At 35.2% G+C, this 27,755-nt stretch overlaps 1 protein-coding gene across 1 annotated transcript in view; it reads left to right on the forward strand.

The window, feature by feature from the left end:
* Nucleotides 1-27,755, forward strand: part of LOC148951963 (tyrosine kinase receptor Cad96Ca-like) — a 91,758-nt gene that overhangs the window by 17,647 nt on the left and 46,356 nt on the right. Inside the window, exons 3-4 of the mRNA XM_089088772.1 lie at nt 10,475-10,627; nt 11,040-11,221. Of these exons, the coding sequence (XP_088944898.1) occupies nt 10,475-10,627; nt 11,040-11,221 (335 nt within the window). The remainder of the gene's footprint in view (nt 1-10,474; nt 10,628-11,039; nt 11,222-27,755) is intronic.

Here is a 27,755-nt window from a genome sequence, read left to right on the forward strand (position 1 = left end):
TGCTCTTATGCGGGATATAGACCTTGTGATTTACTTTTTGGCTGTGGTGGGAAATGTCTGAATACTTTTTCTATGGTCCATAATTAATTCTGCTAGTTTTATAATTTTAACAATTTCTCCATTCTAATTCAGACTCCGATGGAGAAGTCTCACAAGCTGAGCTATTATTCTTAAAGTTCGTTTGTTAATAAATGCATTGCACGAAATAAATATCAGTTATTATTAAAAGAAGAGCATACCGGTCTTTTGTTTTTGTTCATAGTAGTAGTAAATTTACTTAGACTTAAAAAATATTTATTTCAAGGTCATGTGTATTAGGTCCTGAGTGTATATACTAACTAGTATTGGCTATTTTTCCAGTTTCGCACATGCCATTATTTGCCAAATATTTGGATATTAGACCGTTTCCTTTAGATGAATGAAATAATTAAATTACAAGTTTAAGCCCTTAGCAATGGGCCCAACATTAGAGCAATAGTAATCATAATCAGTGGCGTAAATCACCACAGGCTGAATGATCGTTGTCGAAAGTTTTTGCGTAAGGTGTTTTTAACAGCCAAAAAACCTGATTTTTTCAAATTTTGAATACACTAGCAACCTTCTGCTGACTTTAAAACTCAACATATTCTTAATCAACTCTATTGATCAGTCTTTATTGCTTGGTCAAATCTTCTGCAGCTTACTGATATCATATTAATCACATTTTCAGTGAATTGCTCCCTGACTTTTAGGTATACTAATTGCGTTCTGATGTTTTAATTGCGTATTTTTACACGAAGGATATGAAGGATTTGAGGACTCCGTAGCAAGAAGTTTGGTCTGCACAGCTGTCATAAAGATTTTTTTCTCGAAAATCAAGGCACCATAAGCAGCTATAAGAGTTGCCAGTCTACTGTACAGGTAATATTGAAGACCGCACTGTCTTTCCATGACAGTTCAAACAGAAATTCAAAAGTTCTATTGCCCTTCTTAAGCGGCAGAAACTGGAAGACCACGAACCCTCCTCCTCTATCCCTTTCTTCTCCAAAATTATCTCGTCGAAATATCTAATAGCCATTCTATTCAGCATAGTTGAAAGGTTCAATAATTATGCCTCTGGGGATGACACGAATCCCTAAGTCACTGGAGAAAGGGCTGTAAGTTATGACATTTACCCATTGTTTACATATACTTTTCTTTATTGAGATGTATAGAGGCATTTTTGGGGGTAGGGAGAATTTTTAATGGGGGTGATTTCCAAAGAGAAAAATTTCCGTGGGTAAGGAAATTTCTGCGGGGGAAATTTCCAGGGAAAATTTCGCACTGGAGGGATGTGCCAGTATCCCTATACAAAATTATTTTTACTTGTCTTACATTCTTTTTACTTGTCTTACTTTCTCTTTGGCAGCTCATTTTTACACGTTCAGATGTTCGAGGAAAATTGTCCAGGGGAAATTTTCAGCAGGGATGGATTAGTCTGTGGGATTTTGCCTTGAGAGGGTGGGGATTTTCCGTAGAAGAAATTCCCCATGGGAGGATTTTCTATGGGGAAAACTTCATTTTGGGGGTGGGGTAGATTCCTGGGAAAAATATTTGCCATGGGTGGGGGTTCACTGGCATTCCTGACAGGATTTGATAAACGATCAAAAGTTAAATAAAATTTTTTTTTTAATGAAAGTACACTACCTATCTACCCTATCTAACCTATCAGTATCCGAACCAATCATAGGCAGCGCGCGAGTGCTGCCTAAGTAAAGAACGATGTGGACACCATGTGTTTTTGGTTTTTTTCTCCATACCGGGGCACTTTATTTCTAAAGAGTTGTCATAGAAACTTCGAAAAGGGCTAAATTGAATTGACATTAGAGTGGCTAGTGCCTTTTTCAATATTCAAAAGTGATTGGCGGGCATCTAGCCCCCCCCCCCATGCCCATCATTCCCCCGAACACATCCAATCAAAATTTTGAGATAGCCATTTTGTTCAGCGTAGTTGATTTCCAAATAGAAAATGTGTTTTTGAGAAGGACAATCCCCCACAACCCTCAGGGCAAGGGTTTTAAGTTATGTCCTGGGGGCATATAAAATTTTTATATAAGGCGTTGTCGTAGAAACTTCAAAAAAGGCTCATTCGATTGGAAATTCAAAGAGCTAATACCCCTTTTAATAATCGAAAGTGATTGGAGGGCAACTGCCCCCCCCCCACGCCCAGCATTACCCCAAACACATACAATCAAAACTTTGAGATAGCCATTTTGTTCAGCGTAGTTGATTTCCAGATAGAAAATATGTTTTTTAGGAGGACACTCCCCCACAACCCTCAGGACAAGGATAAGGTTTTTATAGAAGACAATGTCGTAGAAACTTCAAAACAGGCTCATTCGATTGGAAATTCAAAGGGCTAGTACCCTTTTTAATAGTTGAAAGTGATTGGAGGGTACCTAGCCCCCCCCCCCCACGCCCATCCAATCAAAATTTTGAGATAGCCATTTTGTTCAGCGTAGTTGATTTCCAGATAGAAAATATGTTTTTGAGGAGGACAGGAGTTCTTTACACAGGAGTAAAGAACGATGTGGGCACAATGTGTTTTTTTTTCTCCATCCCCGGGCACTTTGCATCGAAGGAGTTGTCGTAGAAAGTACGAAAAAGGCTCATTCGATTGCAAATTGGAGTGGCTAGTACCCTTTTTAATAGTCGAAAGTGATTGGTGGGCAACTAGCCCCCCCCCACACACACATATTATTCCCCCAAACAAATCCAATCAAAAGTTTGAGATAGCTAGTTTGTTAAGCGTATTTGATTTCCAGATAGAAAATATCTTTTTGAGGAGGACACTCCCCCACGACCCTCGGGGCAAGGGTTGTAAGCTATGCCCTGGGGGTATATAAGATTTTTTATAGAAGGCATTGTCATAGAAACTTCAAAAAAGGCTTATTCGATTGGAAATTCAAAGGGCTAATGCCCTTTTAATAGTTGAAAGTGATTAAACGGTAACTAACCCCCGTCTCACGCCCACCATTTCCCCAAACACATCCAATGAAAATTTTGAAATAGCTATTTTGTTCAACGTAGTTTAAAGTTCTGAAAATTAGGTCTTTAAGGATGACAACCCCCTCAGAGCCCTCAGGACAATGATTGTAAGTTATGCCCTGGGGGCATATACAGTTTTTATAGAAAGCATTGTCGTAGAAACTTCAAAAAGGGATCATTCGATTAGAAATTGAAATGGCATGTGCCCTTTTTAATAGTCGAAAGTAACTGGAAGGCAACTAACACCCCTTCCACGCCCACCATTTCCCCGAACACATCCAATCAAAATATTGAAATAGCCATGTTGTTCCACGCAGTTAAAGTTCAGGAAATTATACCTTTGAGCAGGGCACTCCCCTCTTAGTCTTCAGAGCAAGGGTTATAAGTTATGCTCTAGGGGCATATAAGTTTTTGTTGAAATCTTTATCGTAGAAACTTGAAAAAGGGCTCATTCGTTTGGAAATTCAAAGGTCTAGTGCCCTTTTTAATAGTCGAAAGTGATTCGTGGGCAACTAGCCCCCCCTTTCTCGCGCACCTTTTCCTCAAACACATCCAATTAAAAGTTTTAGATGGCTATTTAGTTCATTGTTGTTGATTTCTAGATACAAATTATGTTTTGAGAAGGACACTCCCCAACAGCCCTCTGGGCAAGGGTTGTAAGTTATGCCCTGGGGGCATATAGTGTTTTTTCTGAACACGTCGTCATAGTAACTTCAAAGAGAGCTCATTCGATTGCAAATTGAAATGGCTAATGGCCTTTTTAATAGTCGAAAGTGATTGGAAGGTACCTAATACCCCTTCTTCGCCCACCATTTCCCCAATCAGAACCAATCAAAATGTTAAAATAGCCATTTTGTTCCACGCAGTTAAATTCAGGAAATTATACCTTAGAGCAGGACACTCCCCCCACAGTTTTCAGGGCAAGGGTTATAAGTTATGCCCTGGGGCATATAAGGTTTATATTGAAATCTTTGTCGTAGAAACTTGAAAAAGGACTCATTCGATTGTAAATTCAAAAAGCTAGTGCCCTTTCTATTAGTCGAAAGTGATTTGAGGGCAGCTATCCCCCCTCTCACGCCCATCTTTTTTCCAAATACATCCAATCAAAATTTTTAGATAGTCATTTTATTTAACGCAGTTCAAAGTTTTGGAAATTAGGTCTTTAAGGATGACAACCCATCCCCCCACAACCCTCAGGGCAAGAGTTTTAAATTATGCCCTGGGAGCATGTAAGGTTTTTATAGAAAGCGATGCTGTAAAAACATCCAAAAGGGCTCATTCAATTGAAAATTGAAGTAGCTATTGCCCTTTTAATAGTCGAAAGTGATTGAAGGGCAACTAACCCCCCTCTCACGCCCACCATTTCCCAAAAAACATCCAATCAAAATTTTGATATATCCATTTTGTTCAACGTATTCGAAAGTTCTGGAAATTAGGTCTTTTAGGATCATAACCCCATCAGAGCTTTCAGTGCAAGGGTTGTAAGTTATGCCATGGGGGCATATATGGTTTAAATAGAAAATAGTTGTAAAACATTCAAAGGGGCTCATTTGATTGGAAATTGAAATTGCCTTTTTAATAGTCGAAAGTGAGTGGAGAGTAATTAACCCCCCTCTTACGCCCTCCATTTCCCCAAACATATTCAATCAAAGTTTAGAGATAGCCATTTTATTCAACGTAGCTGAAAGTTCTGGAAATTATGTATTTAAGGCAGGGCGAAGGTTGTAAGTTATGCCCAGGGGGTATATAAGGTTTTTAATGATAGAGTTGTCGTAAAAACTTCAAAAGGGGCTCATTCAATTGGAAATTTAGAGGGCTAGTGCCCTTTTTCACGTCCACCATTTTCCCAGACACATTCAATCAAAATTTTGAGATAGCCATTTTGTTTAACGTAGTTGAAATTTTGTGGAAATTAGGTCTTAGAGGATGATAACCACCCTCACAGCCCTTAGGGTAAGAGTTGTTATTTATGCCCTGGGGGCATATAAGGTGTTTATAGGAAGTGATGTCGTAGAAACTCAAAAAGGGCTCATTCGATTTGAAATCGAAAGGCTTAGTGCCCTTTTTAATAGTCGAAAGTAATTGAAGGACTTGACTTTTTTTATAGTAAAGATCGATGTGGGTATAATGTATTATTTTTTTGTTGTTGTTGTTGTTTAGACCAGGGCACTTTGTATCGAAGGAGTTATCGTAGGAACTTCGTAGGATATATATATATATATATATATATATATATATATATATATATATATATATATATATATATATATATATATATATATATATATATATATATATATATATATATATATATATATATATATATATATATATATATATATATATATATATATATATATATATATATATATATATATATATATATATATATATATATATATATATATATATATATATATATATATATATATATATATATATATATATATATATATATATATATATATATATAATGACACAGAATGATACATCAAACACTTCGTGGCAACAAATTGTAAGTAAAGAGCGACCCGGCTCAATAGTAACCGAAACTCTAAAAAACGGGGTTTTGATACCAATAAATACATCGAAAGAATTAGACTTTTATTCTGATTCTAAACATGTAGGTTTCATCAAGTTTAACCCTATCCATCGAAAATTACGTGCCTGAGAAAATTTACCTATTTTCGAAAAAAGAACCCCTAAAAGTAATAGAACTTTAATGAAAATCACTCCATCAGATTCAGCGTATCAGAGAACCCTACTATAGATGCTTCAAGCTCCTATCTGCAAAAATGTGGAATTTTGTATTTTTTGCCAGAAGAAAGATCACGGATGCGAGTGTATTTTTTTATTTTTTTTCGCAGAGGTGATCGTATCGATCCAGTAGTCCTAGAATATCATGAGAGGACTCATTCAAACAGAAATTAAAAGTTCTAGTGCCCTTTTTAAGTGACCAAAAAAACTGGAGGTCAACTTGGCCCCCTCCCACGCTCATTTTTCACCCGAAGTCACATAATAAAAATTTTGAGATAGCCATTTTGTTCAGCATAGTCAAACACCCAAGAAATATATCTTTGAGGGGATAACTTAATCCCCCACAGTTGCCGAGGGAAGGGCTGCAAGTTATGAACTTTGCCTATTGTTCACATATAGCATTGGATAATGGAAGTATACAGATATTTTCAGGAGGGATTTTTTTGGTGGGGGGAGGAGGGTCGGAGGAGGGGTTAAGGGGAAGCTCTTTCTATGGAGAATGTTTCCTTGGGGGAAGGGACATTTCTATGAAGGGGGTGCCGAATTTCTCAGCATTATTTAAAAAACGATCAGAAATTACATAAAAAACAACAAGTTTTTCGATTGAAAGTAAGGAGCAACATTAAAACTTAAAACGAACAGAAATTATTACTTATATGAGGGGGTTCGACCCCTAGTCAATACCTCGCTCTTTACGCTAAAGTTTTTTTAGTACTTTCAAAATAGCATATCTATTCTAATTAACCGGTCTTTACGCATACGAATAAAGAAGTTTCGTTACGTAAGTTAATTCGTAAGTTACGTCAGAACAAAATTTCGAGAAAGCCATTTAGCCAAAAAAAGTAAAATTATATGTAAATTTCGTTTTAATTATTCATGTACGGTGAGCCAAAATCAAAGCCGCATTAATTAAAAAACGTTCAGAAATTAAATAGATAAAAAAGAAATTAACTAAAAGTAAGGAGTGACATTAAAACTTAAAACGAACTGAAATTATTCCGTATATGAAAGGGGTGGTCCCCTCTTCAACGCCTCGCTCTTTACGCTAAAGTTTGACTCTTTCTCACAACTTTATTTTTTAAAACAATAAAAAACTTTACCGTAAAGGCGAGGCGTGGGGACCGTCCCTTTCATATACGGAATAATTTCTGTTCGTTTTAAGTTTTAATGTCGCTCCTTACTTTCAGCTAAAAACAACTTTTTTTTGTTTAATATATGTATAAAATTACTCAGGCGTAGTGACAGGAGATTTCAGAGGAAATTAGACTTCTGAGGTTGGGAATATATATATATATATATATATATATATATATATATATATATATATATATATATATATATATATATATATATATATATATATATATATATATATATATATATATATATATATATATATATATATATATATATTATATATGTTGTATTAAGTTGATAATAATGAGTAAGTAGCAGCTTTTTAAACAGAAAGTCACACAAAAGTCACCGAGAAACCTTTTTTAAGAAGAAAACTCTTAAGAGATAATAATTTGCTTTTAAGAAATAAAGCCGAGGGAAAGCGTAGCAGATTTTATGTCAAAATCGCCAAAACCAACATTTTATGTCCTTAAAAACTAAATGAAATGTAGGACAAAAAAGGCAGAATATTATATTTTAAAACGAATTTAAGAGGGAAGTGCGTGGAAGCTCCAAGGTCATCACTGGTAGCTTTTGCATTAAGACATTCTTTATGTTGACTAGGGAGGGATCATCTGCCGAAATGACCATGAAAAATTACTGAAAAGAAAGAAGACTTTCTAATCAGGAAGATTAGTTTCAACACGAGCCGTTGAAATTTACGTTAAGCATCCTAATTCGCATCGACCTTTTTCTTGGAAATGAACTCAGTATCTAATTGGAAAGCTTCGAAGATAGATGAACTTTTATCTTTCCAAGCATTGTAATCGTTGGACAAACAATAAGGGGAAGATTACATGAAAATAAAAAAAGATAGAAAGGATTGTTAAAAAAGCATAGGAAACGTGATTAAAGATTAAGAAATATAAGGAAGAAAGAGAAGATTACTTAAGAGCAACTGCATTACTCTTATTTGCTAACCTGAAAAAGTAAGATGTATGAAAAGGTAAGCCTCCTTTATAAGTTTGCACTATAAAGTAGAAAAAAAAAAATCAAAGAAGATTACACTTACTGACCCATGACCAAACCACGAAAATAGAAAAAATTTACAATTGACTGAGGCCCTTTTGTGATACATTGAAATAATATGGTTTTTACTTATTTGTTTTCCTTTTCCTTTTTAAGTTGTTATGTTTTACATTATTTCGTTCTGGAGGCTGAGGACATCTTTTTGGTTACAGGCGGAATATTCGCTTGACTGCTGTTATTTCTGCTGGCCATAGACTCGTTGTTTTTCAACATTTTTTCTTTGTTTCGTCATGGTAGACGATTTTGGCTTTAAATCGTTTATGTAATCGTCCCTATAAATTACACCCCTCCAAACAGGTATTTGGAGGGGGAGGATAGCAGACGATTCCAGGGTCATCGTTTACGAAGTTTTTTTTATGGTGATGCTCGTGAAGCCCCCTCCCTCCTCTCCATCATTAGTGCCGCTAAGTACAAGAAATTGGTCTCTTATGTTCTACAGGATTTTTTTTTGTAATAAGAGAAGATCCATCACCACACAGCACCCATATTACAGGTTTAGTCCAAACACTTTTCACGTGCATGTACAGCGTTTAGAGATTAATTTCGATCTCCCCCCCACCCCGCAAAAAACTAGTCCTATATTTATCCGAAATGTCATAGAGTTAGAAAAATAGGGATAAAAAAGCACTTTTAGAAGCTTCAGTCACACTATCCCCCTGTCAGACTTGCGCAAAGATCCGACGGTGCCCTTCCATAATAGCTGATGTGCAATTATACACTGTACAAATTTGTATTAAACCTAAAATGAATCAACTTAGTTTAATGAAGCTTTAAAACAAATGTCTATATTAACCGTCTATATTGTATGGACTACGGGTATCTTTAAGAGGCAATGTATCACCACGAGGCATTGCTTGTGAAACCGGAATGCTCAATATATATATATATATTTTTTTTGTCATTTTAAATTGATAGGCTATCTCAGAATTTTCAGTCAAAAGCCTTTTTTCCTTCTATGGGACAACATTGTTGTTTGGTGCCACAGAATAAAAGACCCCTTGACTAACGCACAGTCTATGTTGTTATCTAAACAGGACACTGAAATTTTTACTTTCCACTCGATTGAGGCTTTTTCTGAATTTTTAGAACCATTTGTTTAATTCAATCACCCCTGGTGATAAAAAAAAATACAAAAGAGAAATATCCCGTACTATAAGGTTATCTTATGTGTAATATCATCATTAGGAGGATAATCATTTTCTCCTTCAGTGTAAGCAGCTTTCTCATTTAAGGGGATCAATTGTCCAGGATGGAGAAGATAGGCTGCTTCGTGGGTTAATGAGGTCTAGGTCTCCCCGTTATATTGTGGCAGTAGGAAATTTCGTATTGAAGGGAAGGGTGTCAAATGGATTGTAATTTTTCTTTAGTATTTGTCTTTTTGAATATGGCTTTAAAATGCTTTTTAAAGCGAGATAGTATCAGCTAAAGTAGCCAGAGGACTCGGGATACTGAGAAAACTGAAGCATACCTTTCCTCTGTCAACCCTCAAGCTCATTTACAGCGCTACTGTAGACCCTTATATTGGGTACGGATGCTCCGTATGGGCCAGTAATTTCATCGGCAACTATAAAAGGATACAAATTGTTCAGAATAAAGCAATCAGAGTACTCGGAGAGATGTGCCATTGTGAAAGCACTGCGCAATCTTACAAAAAATTTGGCATTCTGAATGTCGGGCAGCAGCGTCATTATCAGTTATCAGTGTTTGTCTATCAGTGTCTGAATATGTTATCTCCTGAGTAGTTTTGGAATGTATTTTCCTGTTATTCTCTCTACCATGAATATTCTACACGAAATGTTGACCATTTTGTCAGTGAGATCCGACATTCAACAACGTCAAGTTTTGCTTTACGGAGCATAGGTGTTTCGGTATGGAATGGTCTCCAGGATAGTATTAGAGCGGCAGATAACTTAGTTTCATTTAAGAAAAAGTTAAAGAATTTTGTTTTTGAAAAAGGAGAATAATTTTTGGAGATTGGGAGGAGGAAGATGGAAAGGTGGAGGGGAGAGGAAGGGGGGGGGGAGGATGGTTAGAGTGTGACAATGTAAATTGTTTTCTTGACTTTTTTTCTTACCTTCTTCTTTTTTTTGAAAAAATAAGAATTTATTAATAATTATTATTGTTTTTATTTATTTTTGATTAAAGGGCGGTTAGAAGATACAGCCACCAACAGGATTTTTTTTAATCTTAATGTGGTTGTCTAGTTAATTCTGATGTTTGTTGAATGTTTTTTTTGTAAAATAAAAATGTCTATGTCTATGTCTATACAGATTATTATTATGTGCTGAATTTGATAGTGTAACTTTTATCATATTTTTTTATGTGTAGTGTTATCAAACTTTTTTTAGTTAGGTTATTAAGCACGACTCGCTCTTTACCTATACTTCGTTGTCACAAGCTGTTTGATTCCTAGGGCAGAGAAGGCTGTTTGCAGTACATGCATTACTGTATAATTAATCAAATAAAAAATTACACGGAGAAAGACCTAAAGAATAATTTATTTCAGGTAAAGAAGAGCCAACGATAGTGGCTGTTAAGACTCTCAAAGAAGTGGCCAGTGCTAAGGAAAGGTCAGAACTGTTGAAAGAACTGGAAGTTATGAAGCTTTTGGAACCACATCAAAATGTTGTCTCCCTTCTAGGATGCTGCACTGAAAAAGGTATTGACCATCATCCACGGGATTCTATCTTTCCGGTAGAATTGACTCTTTTCTTCTTCTTACTAAATTTGGGCCCTTCTAAAATAAGCCTCTTCATATATTTTTTGTATTTTGCACAATTTAAGGGAGAGGCCCCGTTCTCTTGTGTGCAAGCATAAATACTATCATGCAAACTTAAATTTTTGTTAAGCTTAGAATACTTTTTTTTCTAATAAACACATGGCGTTTTAAAAAAGATAAATTTTGACTTCAGAAAAACCCGAGTTACCCATTGAAAATCATATCATTTTGTGAAGAAAAGAATTTCTATATTAAAAAAACCTGTGATGTGTCTTTTTCTGTACTTTTAAAAATTTTATGTCCCTCAAAATTCGTCGAAAATTTTAATGCAATAAATGTAAGATTTTTGCAGACCCGGTACTTGTGATCCTCGAGTACGTATCTGGTGGTAAGCTGCAAACATATTTGAGAAAATCAAGAGCTGAGCATTACTATGGAAACCTTCATGGTACAAGCAGTCACCTTACTTCTCAAGATTTAATGTCATTTGGTCTGCAAATTGCAAATGGAATGGACTATTTATCTTCTAAAGGGGTAAGACATAAATGTGTATATGAGTTATGTGTTTTATATTGAAATCTGAGAATTTGAAGACAAGTGTGGATATAGTATATATACGCAAGAACTTACGAGGACTGACAGGACTTACGAGGAATGTCAGTTCTTTTGTCAGAACTGACATTTCCGACAAAAGATGTTGATAAAGAATCTATTCGCTCTGATACTTAGATTTTATCAATTTTATCCCGACCTATTCGACAAAGGAGGTTGATAAAGAATTTATTCATTTTAATACATAGCTTTTGTCAATGTTATCCGACGTATCCGACAAATGATATCGATAAAGAATGTTAATAAAGAATGTCTTCACTGTGATACTTATATTTTGTCCTTATTATAAAAATTATCTGTCAAATAACATTTAGACCGAACGTGTTTTATCTAATCAATGATGGTATAGATCATATGTGACCTATCGTGCACAGTAAGATTACGAGGGATTTACTCACTTTTACGCTTGTAGTTTATGAACTATATCTGACGTAGCCAGCGAAGGAAGTGATTAAAGAATTTTCGCAATATGCCAATTAGAGTTAGTCGTTGTTATCAAACATATCTGTCAAAAGACATTGATAAAGAATTATTCAATCTGATAGAATTTGTTATTGGTAATGAAAACTTACTACTTCTGACAGAAAACTTGTTATCATAACGAAAAAATTGTTACTCGTAAGAAAAATAAGGTATCATTTACAGAAAACTTGTTACTTCCTACAGATAACTTGTTAGAAGTGATAAAAAACTTTTATTACTATGAAAAAAATTTGTCTTCTCTTTACGGCCAGATATGTCCTAGGACACGAAATTTAACGCTATTAAGTAAACGCCAATTACTTTCAGGAAAAATTTAAGTGTTTTAAGTTAGAGTTTATTAGTATAAAGGAAAAAGTTGTTACTCCGATGAGAAGTTTTGTTAGTGTTAAGGAAAACTTGCTACTTCTGACAGAAAACTTGTTATCATAAACGAAAAAATTGTCACTTTTAAGAGAAATTTGTTATCTTTGATTGAAAACTTGGTGCCATTAGAAGAAATTTATTACTGCCAAGAAAAAAAACTGGTACGTCTAATAGAAATTAAAGTGTGTCAAGTAAAAGTTTATTAGTATTAAGGAATAAGTTGTTACTTCGATGGAGAAAATTTGTTAATGATGAGGAAAACTTGCTACTTCTGACAAAAAACTTGTTATCATAACGAAAAAATCTTTAGTTGTGAGAAAAATATGGTATCATTGACAGAAAACTTGTTACTTCTAACAGATAACATGTTATCAGTGATGAAAAATGGTTACTTCTATGAGAAATTTGTTATCTTTGACAGAAAACTTGGTGCTATTAGAAAAAATTTGTTACTGTTAAGAAAATACCTAATGCTTCCAAGAGAAATTTGAGTGCGTTAAGCAAAAGTTTGTTAGTATTAAGGAAAAAGTTATTACTCTGATGAGAAAATTCTCTAGTGTTAAGGAAAACTTGCTACTTCTGACAGAAAACTTGTTATCATAAATTAAAAAGTTGTTACTTCTATGAAAAATTTAGTATCTTTGAGAGAAAACCTTCTACTTCTAACCGAAAAGCTGTTATCATTGACAAAAATTGTTACTTCTAAGAGAAATTTGTTATCTTTGATGGAAAACTTGGTGCTACTAGGAGACATTTGTTACTGCTAAGAAAAAAAACTGTTACTTCAAAGGGAAATTTAAGTGTGTTATGTAAAAGTTTATTAGTACTAAGGAACAAGTTGTTTCTTCGATGCAGAAAATTTGTTAATGATAAAGAAAACTTGCTACTTCTGACAAAAAACTTGTTATCATAACGAAAAGATTGTTACTTGTAAGAAAAATATAGTATCATTGACAGAAAACTTGTTACTTCTAACAGATAACTTGTTAGAAGTAACGAAAAATTTTTACTTCTATGAGAAATTTGCCATCTCTTTACGGAAAACTTTGTGCTATGACAAGAAATTTGTCGCTATTAAGTAAACACCAATTACTCCTTAGAGAAATTTGAGTGTGTTAAGTAAAAAAAAAGAAGAAAAAAAAGTTGAATAATTTCTAAGTCCAAAAAAACTCAGTACAAAAAAAAGTGCTACTACAAACATTATTTTTCTAATAGTAAAAGTCACAACTAAATATCTATATCATTCTCATTTTGAATTTGGTAAATATTAAATGTGAATTTTTTATGTTTTAAGTATGTTTCATGTCATTCTAAGAGATGTAAAAAAAAGTTTAAAAAAAAACCATGTTAAAAAAAATAACAAAAAAGTTTAAAAAAAACGAGAAAAAGTATAAAAAAATTGGAGGAGGGGGCCCAAAATTTGGATAGAGGGGGCCCCTTGGAGGTTCGGGTAGGGGGCCCCTTGGAGGTTCGGGTAGGGGGCCCGTAGATGTTTAGGTCCTTGGTGGTTAGGGTCGTTGATGGTTGTGGTCCTTGATGGTTCAAACCTGTAATCATCTCACTAGTTGATTTCTAAGGATTGTTCTGAATTTCTGTATTAAAATTCTTTTCTTGGCATCTACATCTTTATTAGTTCAACTTTTTAGTATACTACAATGCTAAAGCATATTTTATATTGAAAACACTCCTCAAATGGTACTTGTGTATTATACAGAACACAGTCGAGGAGTAAAGTTAGGTAAAGGTTTAAGGTCATCTTCGCACCTATGACTCTATTAGTTTCAACTTTTAAGCATACCCCAATGCTAAACCAAAGGAACATGTATTTTCCCAGGGTTGGTGGTATCGAACCTATGGTAGGAAAATGAGAAATTTCACGGTCTTAGATAGTGGCATTAAGGCTATAAACCATGTTGAATTTCACAACATAATTTCTATGAGTACCGCATCCCTCTTTTGGGGGATTTTAGTTCCTGTTTCTAAAATATGCAAATTTCTCATATGCTAATAGCAACGATAAGCAAAATAAAATTAGAACATTTTGTATGTTTAAAATCAGCCTGAATAATAGACTTTATTTTTACATTTACTTCAATCAAAACTTATTTTTTTTTGGTTTCAAGTTTTGGTTTCTATTGACAAGAGTTGCTCTTTACTTGCAATTTATAACTATAAGCTTCTTCATCAAATACTCTTTTAAATTTGAAGGAAGCTACTATTCCCTCCATCAAAGTCCCGTTTTTAAGTTCGAGTTTAACATTTGTATAACAGTTCTTCTAAAATGGGGATAATCTTAGAAAAAATATCCCCTTTTAAATATTTATTAGGAAGGGAGGGTCTGAAATATCAAACGTAATTACAGCGTCATCAATTCCACAGTTTTTAGGTGATTTCTTGGAGCAAATCTTTTTCATAGAGATATTACCCATGAATGCTTGCAGTAGCGGCCAGGGGGGGGGGGCAATACCCTGGGAAGTTAGAAGACATTGGTATATAAATAGGAAAATGAAAAATATTGCCATTTTAATATCAGTGAAAACAAATCTTCTGATGGCACTTGCCACAACGGGAAATTTCCTTTCGGCATGCATTGGCGGCACTCTGCGTCTCCACCTTTTTTCCGATTAGTCCGCAAATATAATCTTTTATGTTACACATCAAAAGATCGTCTGCAACAAGCGGGTGCTATCACCTCGCAGTACCCGTATTAAGGGTGTCGCCCAAAAGTATCCCTAGGAATCAAGGGGATCAGAGATTAATTTCTACCACGTCCTCACCCCGAACCTCCTAATAGTTATCTGAAGGCTCATGAAGAGTTGGAAGGCTTGGGCATAAAAATACGCTTTTGAAACTTCAAGAGTACTCTTCCCACCAACAAAAAGATCCAGCGGCCCTCCTCCATAATCGCTGATGCGTAAATATACGCCCCAGCTCATAATTTTATCCTGGCGCAAATGAATGCATTTAGTTAAATAAACGTTCATATGAATATTAGCCGTTTGTTTTGTCTCGTATAGACTACGTGCATCTTTAGGAACAAATGTACCACGGCATGGTGTTACTGTATTTGAATGTGAGAAGCTGTATATACAGTTTTTCGATAATTTTAAATCGATTGACAGTATCAAAATTTTCGTCTTACTCGAAATAAATTGTACAAAATTTTGCATTTTTGTAGATAGGGGCTTGAAACCTCTGCAACAGTGTTATCTGATACGCTTAATCTGATGGTGATTTTTTTCCATCATAATAACTCGCTCTTTTATGGTTGTTGTCCCCCTTTTTTGAAAATCAGGCAAGTTTTCTCAGGATCGTAAGCTTGTGATGAGTAACCTTAAATAACCTCTTCATTTTAGGGTTTTCGTTACAATTTGCACAAGCCACTCGATGCTTATAGTTCGTTTCCGTGAACTGTTGTCTTTTAAACTTAGGATTATAAATTTCCATTTGCAATGTTGTTTCGGATATAAAATATGTTTCTGGCTTTGGTGATATAATTTTACTAAGATACAATTCGGAACTTGGGAAAACAGAGCTTTCTCTATCAACTGTCTTGTCCGAAAGAATGAAATTTCTTTGGATGAAAGCCAAACTAAAAGCTAAAACGTAGCTATTTATTTTAAGTGATTCCCATTTCTGGCAGTATTTGTGTAAATAGATAAATTTACCTTCGGATCATGGCATTCAATATCAAGAAGTAAAAATCTATTTATAATTAAAAAAGCTTAATAAAATGCGAAATAAATTGTTTGCATCAACGGAAAATAGATGTATCCCATAAGTAAATACTCAATAACTGATTCTTACATCAAAATAAAAAAAAAACAGTTTTTTTAACTGAAAGTAAGGAGCGACGTTAAAACTTAAAACGAACAGAAATTATTACGTATATGAAAGGGTCTGTCCCCTCCTCAACGTTTACATCAGCTTACAACGCTCCTCAACTCAACGCCTGGCTCTTTACGCTAAAGTTTTTTATTGTTTAAAAAAATAAAGTTGTGAAACAGAGTCAAACTTACTATTAAGCCTTTTAGGGGGGTGTTTCCTCTTTTTGTTTGAATATAAGGCAAATTGTTCCAGGCGCATAACTTTTGATGAGTAAGACTAAACTTGATAAAACTAGATATATATTTGAAATAAGCATAAAAATCTGATTCTTTTTATGTATCTATTGGTATCAAAATTCCGTTTTTTAGAGTTTTGGTTACTATCGAGCTGGGCCGCTCCTTACTTACAGTTCGTTACCACGAACTGTTTGATAATGCTGCAGATTATCCTTGTATCTGATTTACGCTGAAAGTTCCATTTCTATCTCGTCTTCACTTCTCGTTTTCTCGTTTACCTTCCATGCTTGAGACATTATAATTTTTTCTCATCCATTCTTGTCACCCCATTACCCTTATTTCGTGTTTATTTTCAAGAATTCGAAAAAGAAGTCGAACTTTACTGTATTAAATAAAAAAAAACAAGTTTTTTAAACTGAAAGTAAGGAGCGACATTAAAACTTAAAACGAACAGAAATTATTCCGTATATAAAAGGGCCTGTCCACTCCTCAACGCCTCGCTCTTTACGCTAAAGTTTTTGATTGCTTTAAAAAATAAAGTTGTGAGACAGAGTCAAACTTTAGCAAGAGCGAGGCGTTGAGGAGGGGACAGCTCCCTTCATATACGGAATAATTTCTGCTCGTTTTAAGTTTTAATTTCGCTCCTTACTTTCAGTTTAAAAAACTTGTTTTTTTATTTAATTTTTGAACGTTTTTGAATAAATGCAGGTTTTGATCTTGGCTCACCGTACATGAATAATTAAAACAAAATTTTCATATTAATTTACTTTTATTTAATTAAATGGCTTTCTCGAAACTTGTTTAATTTTATTTACGAACGTTTTTATTAGTAATAAATATACGTAACTTACGAATTAACTTACGTAACGAAATTCTATATTCATATATTTTTAATACGTTTATTATGGGGTTCAACCCCCTAGTCAATACCTTGCTCTTTAAGCGAAAGTTCGAATTTTGTTCCAATTCTTTAAAAGTGACCGCTTAATCACAAAGGCCGTTAATTAGAATAAATAGGTCTTATGAAAGTGCTAAAAAATCTTTGGCTTTAAGAGCGAGGCATTGACTACGGGGTGAACCCTATCATATATGTAATATTTTCTGTTCGTTTAAAGTTTCGATGTTGCTGCTGTTGCAGTTGAAATACTTGTTTTTTTTATATTTAATTTCTGATCTTTTTTAAAATAATGCTGAGAAGTCCGGCGTCCCCTTCATAGCAATTTCCCTTCCCCCATGAAAACTTCCTTCATGGAAAGATCCTCCCACATAACCCCCGACCCACCAACCCCCCCCCCCCACTACCAGGAAAAATCTCCCCTGAAAATGTCTGTATACTTCCAAATAACCAATACTATATGTTAACATTGGGTAAAGTTCATAACTTTCAGCCCTCCCCCCGGGAACCTCGGGGGATTAAATCATCCTAAAAGACATACTTATAATATTTTCGAACATGCTGAACAAAATGGCTATCTAAAAATTTTGATCAGGTGACTTTGGGAAAAAAATGAGCGTGGGAGGGGGCCTAGTGACCCTCCAATTTTTTGGTCACTTAAAAAGGGCACTAGAACTTTTAATTTCCGTTCAATTGAGCCCTCCTACGATATTCTAGGACAACGGGGTCGATATGATCACCCCTGGGAAAAAAAAAACAAACAAACACGCATCCGTGATCTTTCTTCTGGCAAAAAAATGCAAAATTCCACATTTTTGTAGATGGGAGCTCAAAACCTCTACAGTAGGGTTTTCTGATACGCGGAATATGATGGTTTGATTTTCGTTAAGGCTCTATAATTTTTAGGGGGTATTTCTCCCTTTTTTCGAAAATCAGCCAAATTTTCTCAGGTGCGTCACTTTTGATAAGAAAGATCAAACTTGATTAAATTTATATATTTGAAATCAGCATTAAAATTTGATTCTTCTGATGTATCTATTTGTATCAAAATACCGTTTTCTAGAGTTTTGGTTACCATTGAGCCGGGTCGCTCCTTACTTACAGTTTGTTACCACGAACTGTTTGAAAGAACAGGGACCTTTGGGGAGGCGGCAGTTCCCCTCATATGCAGGATTGTTGTTTGTGTTTCAAGTTTCATTGTTACTCTTTTCCTTTATTGGTATTAAATTTGTTTTTTATATATAAGTTATGTTTATTTTAACGCAACACCATGAGGTATCCCGAAAACGAGAGGTGCCACCACCCCTTCAAGCTCCACTCTTCACAATAAAGGTTGACTTTTGCAAAACAGTACTTCGAAAGAGTTTGCTTTGTGTATTTACTTTTCAAAAAGAAATAATCCAAATAAAATTTTGTTCCCGCAGTAAGAGGGTAGCTTTTGTCCTCTGAGTAACCATATTGCACGTTCCTTTTTGTAGGTTTTGAGTACCATGGCGGTTAATTGACGCTTAATTTTTTCTACGCTTGAATTATAAAAAATTAAGGTGAGTAACGAAAACGGGAAAAACTAATACACAATCACAAACTCTTTTTTGGAAGCCGGTTTGACGGCTTCCAAAGATTCTCTACCCCCTAAACATTCAAAGTGAAATGTACGTGCTGAAACACATTGATAAACTAATATATTGTAAAATATTTATTTACTTGGTTGAATCTTTACGAAATATTAAAAGTAAAGATACGTCCAAACTCTTATATTATTTTTTTTTTGGGGGGGGGGGGTTCGGTCCAGTGGTATTTTATCAAAGAGTTGTTTAGTGAGGTAGATTTTTATTGTTTTTCGTTTATTTTTAGTATTTGCACTGAAGACGGCTATTAGTCATTTAGCCGAAATATTTCCTTAGATTGTATTTTATTTACTGTCCGTAGAAAATTCCTTATTAACTATTTGTGTTTTGTGTAGCAAATTAGACCTAGACTTTTCATGCCAGATGATGGCAATAAAAAGCCCAAGTGCTCCCTTTTAAATTTGTTTAATTGAATTTGCGTCTGAACGACTCTTAAGCAACACTTTTTTATGTTTTAGCTAGCCCTGAGTAACCCTTAATCGTGACTAATCATTTAGAATAGTCACGAAAGTATCCAAAACTCTCAAGGGCATATACTTTTGGTTTTATTTGATATTCTAAAAGGCACAAAAGGCTCAGCAGTTTTTGTACCAGCATTAAACTTGTGCAAAGACAAAAATAATTCAATGACTTTTAATCAAGCTAAAATGTCAACTAATTTTTGTTTTCATTTTTAAATGGTGATATTCAAACAATATCATAGACAGTCAGAGCACTTTCAATCAGTTCTATTTAAGGGAATATAAATGTGGAATATCTCTTACTCATTTGAAACTTTTAAAGCATGCATGAGGTATTAACATCCAAAGTATTTGCAATTAAATAGACAATTTGAAACTAGGAGTGATGAATACGTTTAGGGAATTGAAACCGTTTAGGGAATTGCATATGTTTAGGGAATTCAGTCTTGACTTTTGAACTTAGTTTTGGCGTGGGTTTGGGAGATTAAAGCTACCTTTTTCGCAGTTCAATTACACTCAGCACAATTTTAAAGAATAGCAACTCCTTATAAAAGTCTAGACATCAATAAAAAAGAAAATTTGATCTCTTTGTTGTTTATCCTAGTATTTAATTGCTATTGCATTTGAGAACACATATTCTATTCCTTTTCTTTCCTTAGCATTTTCGTTGTAAAAAAAAGGAGTAGGAATTTGAAGCTATTAAGGCTGAAAATATATAGGCTAATATCGCTTATGAATTCTAGCGTCGAAGGACTTCCTTGTCGTTTAAACTTGTCTGCTCTTAATGCATTTCTCCCCCAATAAAGACTAACTGACCAAAGAAAAAGAAGTAAAAAAAACAGATGATTGCAAAAAAAACTGATAAAGCATCCTTTGCCACTGTTATTCTCAATTCTTAATCGATTACATCAATTTCAAAATTGAATTGCTCATTTAATACATTAGTTAACATTAGGCTTGGCATATTGATTGAATTTACGGAATAGCTCATTTACTGCCTTATCGAATTGCTCTTTGATATTTTATTTTATCGAATTGCCTTAGTTGATATTTTAGACTTGGCACATTGACCTTCAATCAACATAAGTTTCTAACATTTTTGGCTTTTTATGTATTAATATTAAATAAAAAACAAGTTTTTTTTAACTGAAAGCAAGGAACGACATTTAAACTTAAAACTAACATAAATTATTCTTGATATAAAAGGGACTGTCCCCTCCTCAACACCTCGCTCTTTACGCTAAGGTTTGACTCTGTCTCACAATTTTATTTTTTAAGAAAATGAAAAAACTTTATCATAAAGAGCGAGGCGTTGAGGAGGGGACAGCCCCTTTCATATACGGAATAATTTCTGTTCGTTTTAAGTTTTAATGTTGCTCCTTACTTTCAGCTAAAAAAACTTGTTTTTTATTCAATTTCTGAACGTTTTTCAATTAATTGAGCTTTGATTATGGCTCACCGTACATGAATAATTAAAACAAATTGCTTATTTTTTTGGTTAAATGGCTTTCTCTAAATTTTGATCTGATGTAACTCGCGAATAAACTTAGGTAACGAACTTCTGTATTCATATATTTTTATTACGTATATGAGGGGTTCTCCCCCTAGTCAATACCTCGCTCTTTACGTTAAAGTTCAAATTTTGTTCCAATTCTTTAAGAATGACCCCTGAATCACAAAGGCCGTTTAATTAGAATAGATAACTTTTTGAAAGTACTAAAAAAAGTTTAGCGTAAAGAGCGAGGTATTGACTAGGAGGAAAACCCCTCATATACGTAATACTTTCCGTTCATTTTAAGTTTCAATGTCGCTCCTTACTTTCAGTTGAAAAAGACTTTTTTTATTTAATTTCTGATCTTTTTTTTAAATAATGCTGCGAAATCCACTGCCCCCCCTCATAGAAATATCCCTTCCCCCCATGAAAATATCCTTCATGGAAAGATCCTCCCACATAACCCCCTCCTCCGACCCCCACAAAAATCCCTCTTGAAAACGTCTGCATACTTCCAAATAACAAATACTATATGTAAACAATGGGCAAAGTTCATAACTTGCAGCCCTTCCCCTGGGGACTGTGGGGGATTAAGTCATCCTCAAAGACATATTTATTAGATTTTGAAGTATGCTGGACAAAATAGCATTCTCAATATTTTGATCGGGTGACTTTGGGAAAGAAATGAGCGTGGGAGGGGGCCAAGTTACCCTCCTATTTTTTAGTCACTTAAAAAGGGTACTAGAACTTTTAATTTCCGTCCTAATGAGCCCTCTCACGATATTTTATGACCACTGGATCCAGGGGCGGATCCAGGATTTTTTGGAGGGGGGCGCAAAATAGGTTGAGCCGAAAAACAAATTGGAGGAGCGCAAAATAGATTGATCCGATAAACTTGCGTTAGGAGCAAGTTTAGTTAACGCAAACTTGAGTTAATTAAGTAAATTACACAACTTTAGATTACGCTAGGGGGGCGCCCCCTGGATCCGCCACTGAATGGATCGATACAATCACCCCTGGGGAAAAAGAACAAATAAACGCGCATCTGCGATATTTCGTCTGGCAAAAAAAAGCAAAACTCCACATTTTTGCAGATAGGAGCTTGAAACCTCTACAGTAGGGTTCTCTTATACACTGAATATGATGGTTTGATTTTCATTAAGATTCTATCACTTTTAGGGGATGCCTCCCCCTTTTTTTCGAAAATAAGGCAATTTTTTCAGGCTCGTAACTTTCGATAAGTTTGACTGAACTTGATAAAACTTATATTTGAAATCAGCATAAAAATTCCATTCATTTGGTGTATCTTCTGGTATCAAAGTTCCGTTTTTTAGAGTTTCGGTTACTATTGAGTCGGGTGTCTCCTTACTTACATTTCATTACCACTAACTGTTTGGTTGAAATTTATATAATTTCTCTGACCACTCTAAGAACTACAAAACATCTGTTCTATACAGAAAATTGTCACGAGAAAACTCTTCTGATCTGAAAGGTTTTAAAATACCATAGTATAGTGACAGTGAAATATGATTATTTGGGTCAGCAAGTGGAAACCCTCATAACCATGTTTCAATTTCTTCAATTAGGAATTCCAATTTTTTTAAAAAACAGGACTTCATATGCATTTTTTGGTGATAGCATGCACCAAACTAAAAAGAAAGTAAAAATAGGTGAAAATCTTCGGGCAAAAAATTGCCCGAAAAGCTTCAAAGGATCCTGGGTAATTTAATTTGATTCGGCCATTTCTCGCCTTTGGTCAGAGGTGCGTGCACGGAGGCGTGTCGAAAAGTTTCTTCACTAATTGTAAGAGTTTTTCATTTCAGTTCAGTTTTTGAGTTCTGGTAAATACGTGAAAGCGAATACAGTAAGAAATCTTGTCTTTATAATCTTTGACTTTTTGGCCTAGGTGGAGTTCGGGAGCCTACAGAAGGGCTGATATTATATTATTTGTGGTAGAAAGAGAATAGTAGCAGACGACTTTACCACGCTAATACTGGTGGCAACGAGTAAGGAGCTATCAGCAGCACTGGTAGCAAAAGAACGAGAGTTTCCGAAAAGACTGGTGAAAATTAGTCTACAGTATAGGCTATAGGCTGTAAAAACCGGCACGGAAAGACAGATTTGAAAGATTGCGAATTTAAAATTTGATGAGCCAGGCTCCTACCTAGGAACGACGCAGCGAAGGAGAAAGGATATAACCCCCTTTCATCACTTCCTTTTATCAAGGGTTAGGGCTCAGCCTAAACGGCCAAATATAGAAATTAGAGAAAATTACAAAAATCAACCGTTTTTCGCGGGAATAGTCAGACAGTTGTGAGATTTTAAGAATAAAAAGAAATAACATGAAATTAATTGAATTTTGAGTTTACTGTGGGGGAACCTCTTCGTATTAGAAAGTATTACAGGGTAAGGACGGATAAGAGAAATTGGAAGTCGGGTTATTATTTGAGTGAGTTGGCGAATTTGGATATAATCTTCAATGGCGAAGGTTATAAGATTATTGAAGACGGCAAATTAGGGATATTTGTCAAGTTTGGGCGTACATTGGATAAGGAAGGTGAGAGGCACCTGTCCCATTGAGTAATCGGCCTAAGAGGAGATTACATCGAAAGTACCAGCATCCGGGGTGGATACGTGATTTGTTTTGCAGGGAAGTTCCCCTGTTTGAGTTTTAGTCCAGCTAATTCACTAGTGGAATATTGACACGTTTGTTCACTTTGCTTTTCTCATCCAACCCCTGTTATTTCGCTTTTTGGAAATCTATTTCACTCGCAAGAAATTGCTTGCTTTGAAAGAAGTCGTTATTCTCTAATAAAGTCTAGATATTCCGGTTATTTGAAAAATTGTTCAACATCATTACGCGGCGCTAATAATTCACAATATTAATTGTGTACCATAATTTTTGCGTGTGGCAATTGTTGAACTTGCCACGAATGACTAAATAATTAAGAGGTAATAGAATCGGGAAGGAGCAGGTCCGGTAATATTGGAGAACATGAAATGGAAACAGTGGCGGTAATACACGAAGAAAAAAAAATATATGAAAACACGAGGAAAACAAAAGTAACTCACCTCTCAGAAACTGTGCAAAATGAAGGGGAATTGAGGGTCAGAGATAATACACATATGGAACGAACGAATTCAGAAAATGAATTAAGAAGATATAATGACAGATGGAATCAAAGTTGTCCGAATAGAAGGAGTAGTAGAAGCTAAATTTCCAGCAGGGACTCACGAAAAAGTAGTCATGTAGATATGACACAACATATATTAAATGTCATGAAGGAAGAAAGAATAGCTAGAGAGAAAAAAGGAGGAGGCTGATAAAATAGCCAGAGAGCGAAACGAGGAGGCTGAAAAAATTAACAGAGAAAAAAAAAGAAGGCGGCTGTTAGAATTGCCAGAGAACGAAAAGAGTAGAATGATAAAATAGCTAGAGAGAAGAAAGAGAGAGAGAGATCACCGAGAGTTTGAAAGAACCATGATAGGCCTAATAGAATCCTGCTGGGGAATTCCAGAAAGGGAGAATTTTTCACAACTATCTTATAGGCTGTCGGATAGCCATATTAATTTGTCTAAGATACAATCACGACAAATGAAAATTACCAGACATTAAATACTAAGACGGAAAAATATGCAACTTCGTTTGCTATGTGGGGAGGGGGACCGGCCCAAAAAACAAAATGGGAGGATGAGCCAGCCTGTCTGAAAAACGAAATGCTTACACTCCAGTTCGAAATGTTGGTAATCCGGTAAAATGTGAATCCTCGGAGCCTATTTCTAAAAATTGCCATAATAGAGATGAGAAAGTAACCTATAAAAGAAAAAATTGGGCTATAGCCCATAATAAAGGAAACATTGACGAGTTTATGAGATCACATAAAATAGGAGGAAAATTGACCGAAATTGTAATTGTCTCAGGGAGTGAGCAAACTTTTGTGCGAATGGACCTAATTAAAAGAAAACTAAAAGAGAGAAAAAAGGTGCAAAGCGGAACTACAACAAAGAAAAACAGTCAAAGATGATGGACACTGGAGTCCTTCAATCAGCCCTTCAATCTCAACCAAAGCTAAGCAAACACACTGCTTTTGATCAAAATGATTGAGTCATTCAAACTTTCCATCAATCACCGCCAACGCTTGACTCAAGCGTCAAACAGATTCCTAGACGGTCAATGGACTGACGGAAGCCTTTGATCGAAATAATTGACCGTCTAGGCCCCTCTTTACGCTAAAGTTTTTTTTATTGTTTAAAAAAAAGAAAGTTGTGTGACAGAGTCAAACTTTAGCGTAAAGAGCTAGGCGTTAAGGAGGGGACAGCCCCTTTCATATACGGAATAATTTTTGTTCGTTTTAAGTTTTAATGTCGCTCCTTAATTTCAGTTAAAAAAAACTTGTTTTTTTTGTTTAATTTCTGAACGTTTTTAAATTAAAGTAGTATCTCTCGTCTGGATTCGGGGCCTTTACGTTCCTTCCGGTTTTTCTGATAGATATTCCATTCTACTGGTCATTACATCTTTCTTTGCCAAGAGATTTACGCAATTTCAAAGTTCAATGTCTTTTTTTTTTTTTTTTTTAAACTGGTATTTTTTCAATTAAGTCCATAGCACTTTGCAGAAACCCGTGAATGTAGGACTGAAAGTCCAATTACTAATCAAGTTAGTATGACCGCCATTTTTGATCTGGTTAAGTGGGTATAATCTGGTTTGGTTTGTTATTGCGAGAGGATTACTCAATTTACATCTTAGTGTTAACTGGGCAATGACTAAAGGAACATTTGAAGGTGGAGAAGAAAAGGGGTAATTAGCGATTGGATAATTTTAACAAGAAATGACCGAAAAGTGTTTTGGTTTGCACAGTGTTGTCAATTTTAAATAGTTTAGAAATAAAAAAAATTAACAAGAAATGGCTGAAAAGTGTTTTGAGGGATTTGAGTTGCACGAGGGTTCAGTTACATGCCGATTCAGTTACACGAGGATTAGTTAAATGGGGTCGAGTAGCACGGAGGTTCAGTTGTACAGGGTTTCGGTTATACAGGGGTTCAGTTACATGGGGGGTACTGTTGTACGGGGTGTCGGTTATACAGGGGTTCTGTTACATGGGGGGTTCAGTTATTTTTTCTGATTTTGTGTGTTTTCGCAAGAAAATAACTGGTCTTTTAGCAAAATTAGCCATAGCTACCTGAAACTCTGCATAAATATCTTCATTTTTAATCTAATTACATAGCTACTAACGGAACATTGAAAATTTTTTCTGATTTTGTGTGACCACCCGGCACCCCAAAGACTCCTGAGCCTCCATTATAATACTTTTTAAGGTTTGATTATATCTTTTCAGAACAAATTATTATGTTAGGGAATTATTTCGGTGAAACAGTTAGAGACATTTTAAGAGGGTTGTGAGGTCCCTTACCACAACCCCAAAGGGCTCCGATCCCCCCCCCCCCACCCCCCACGCACCCCCCCGCCCACCAACGTTCTCTGGGCCCCCCAACGACCCCCGGCGCCCCGATGCCTCCTAAGTCCCCCATTATAATACTTTTTAAGGCTTTATTATATCTTTTCAGAACAAATTATTATTTTAGGCAATTATTTCGGTGAAACAGTTAGAGACATTTTAAGAGATGATTTTAGAAAAGGATTTGAGGGTGAAACTCTGTGGTCGTTATAATACACAAGTTTCATTTGAACGGTGTTGTGAGGTCCCTTACCAGAACCCCAAAGGGCTCCGATCCCCCCACCCCAACCCCGAAGGAACCCCCGGTCCTCAAAGGTTCTCTAGGCTCCCAAAGGAGCCGTGGTTTACCTTGTAACTTTTACATTCTCTTGATTTTCAAAGTTCAGTTTGAAGGACTCTGTTGCTTTAAGCCAGTGTAATTTTTTCTTTACATGGTGTTTGTTCAAAAAAGAAAGAATTTCTGTTAAATAAATAATTCTTATATTTTTTACGTTAAATTTAATGCGATGATTTATGTTAAATAAATAATTGTTATACATTTTAAAATGACTTCACGGGGTTTGAGGGGGCTCTTTTGTTTTTAGCCGTTTGATTTTTTCTTTACATTGTGTTCGTTCAAAAAGCGAGGATATTCCGTGTAATTTTTTTGGGAAGTTTAATGAATTTATTAGTTACCGAGAGTTCAATGACTCCTCCCCTCAATGACTGCCAGGGGTTTTATGACTCCTCCTCACAATGAATTCAGATGGTTTTAGGACTCATCCCTCTAGCCATAACTCCATTCAACCTTGAGCGAAGATATAAAAGTTTGATGAAGTATTTTTCTGCTTAACAACTACATTAATAACTTCCAAGATGATAGGACTTATTTTTTAATTTAATTGGGAATGAAAAGTCAAAGTCTAACATAAAGAACAAGGTATTTTGGAGGGGGTAGCTAACTTCATATACGGGATCTTTTCCATGCGTCTTAGTTTTTAACGATGCTCCTTATTTCTAGTTGAAAATGCTTATTTTTTAATTTAATTGGGACTGAAAAGTCAAAGTCTAACATAAAGAACAAGGTATTTCGGAGGGGGTAGCTGACTTCATATACGGGATAATTTCCATTCGTCTTAGTTTTTAACGATGCTCCTTATTTCTAGTTGAAAATGCTTATTTTTTAATTTAATTGGGAATGAAAAGTCAAAATCTAACATAAAGAACAAGGTATTTCGGAGGGGGTAGCTAACTTCATCTACGGGATAATTTCCATTCGTCTTAGTTTTTAACGATGCTCCTTATTTCTAGTTGAAAATGCTTATTTTTTTAATTTAATTGGGAATGAAAAGTCAAAGTGCCAGAATGGTTGAAATCCACTAGCTCAGTATTGGGGTCTTAGTCCACCAGCCTGAATGGTGGAAATCCATTGGCTCAGTATTGAGGTCTCAGTCCACCGGCCTGAATGGTCGAAATTCACTAGCTCAATATTGGGGTCTCAGTCGACCAGCCTGAATGGTGGAAATTCACTAGCTCAGAATTGTGGTCTGAGTCTACCAGCCTGAATTGTTGAAATTCACTAGCTCAGAATTATGGTCTTAGTCAGTGTTCAGATTGGAGCGTTGGGGTCCGACT

This window comes from Artemia sp. Qi Xiang Cuo, chromosome 5 (assembly GCF_049724085.1).
Source record: "Artemia sp. Qi Xiang Cuo chromosome 5, ASM4972408v1, whole genome shotgun sequence".
In the NCBI taxonomy this organism is placed as follows: Eukaryota; Metazoa; Arthropoda; class Branchiopoda; order Anostraca; family Artemiidae; genus Artemia; species Artemia sp. Qi Xiang Cuo.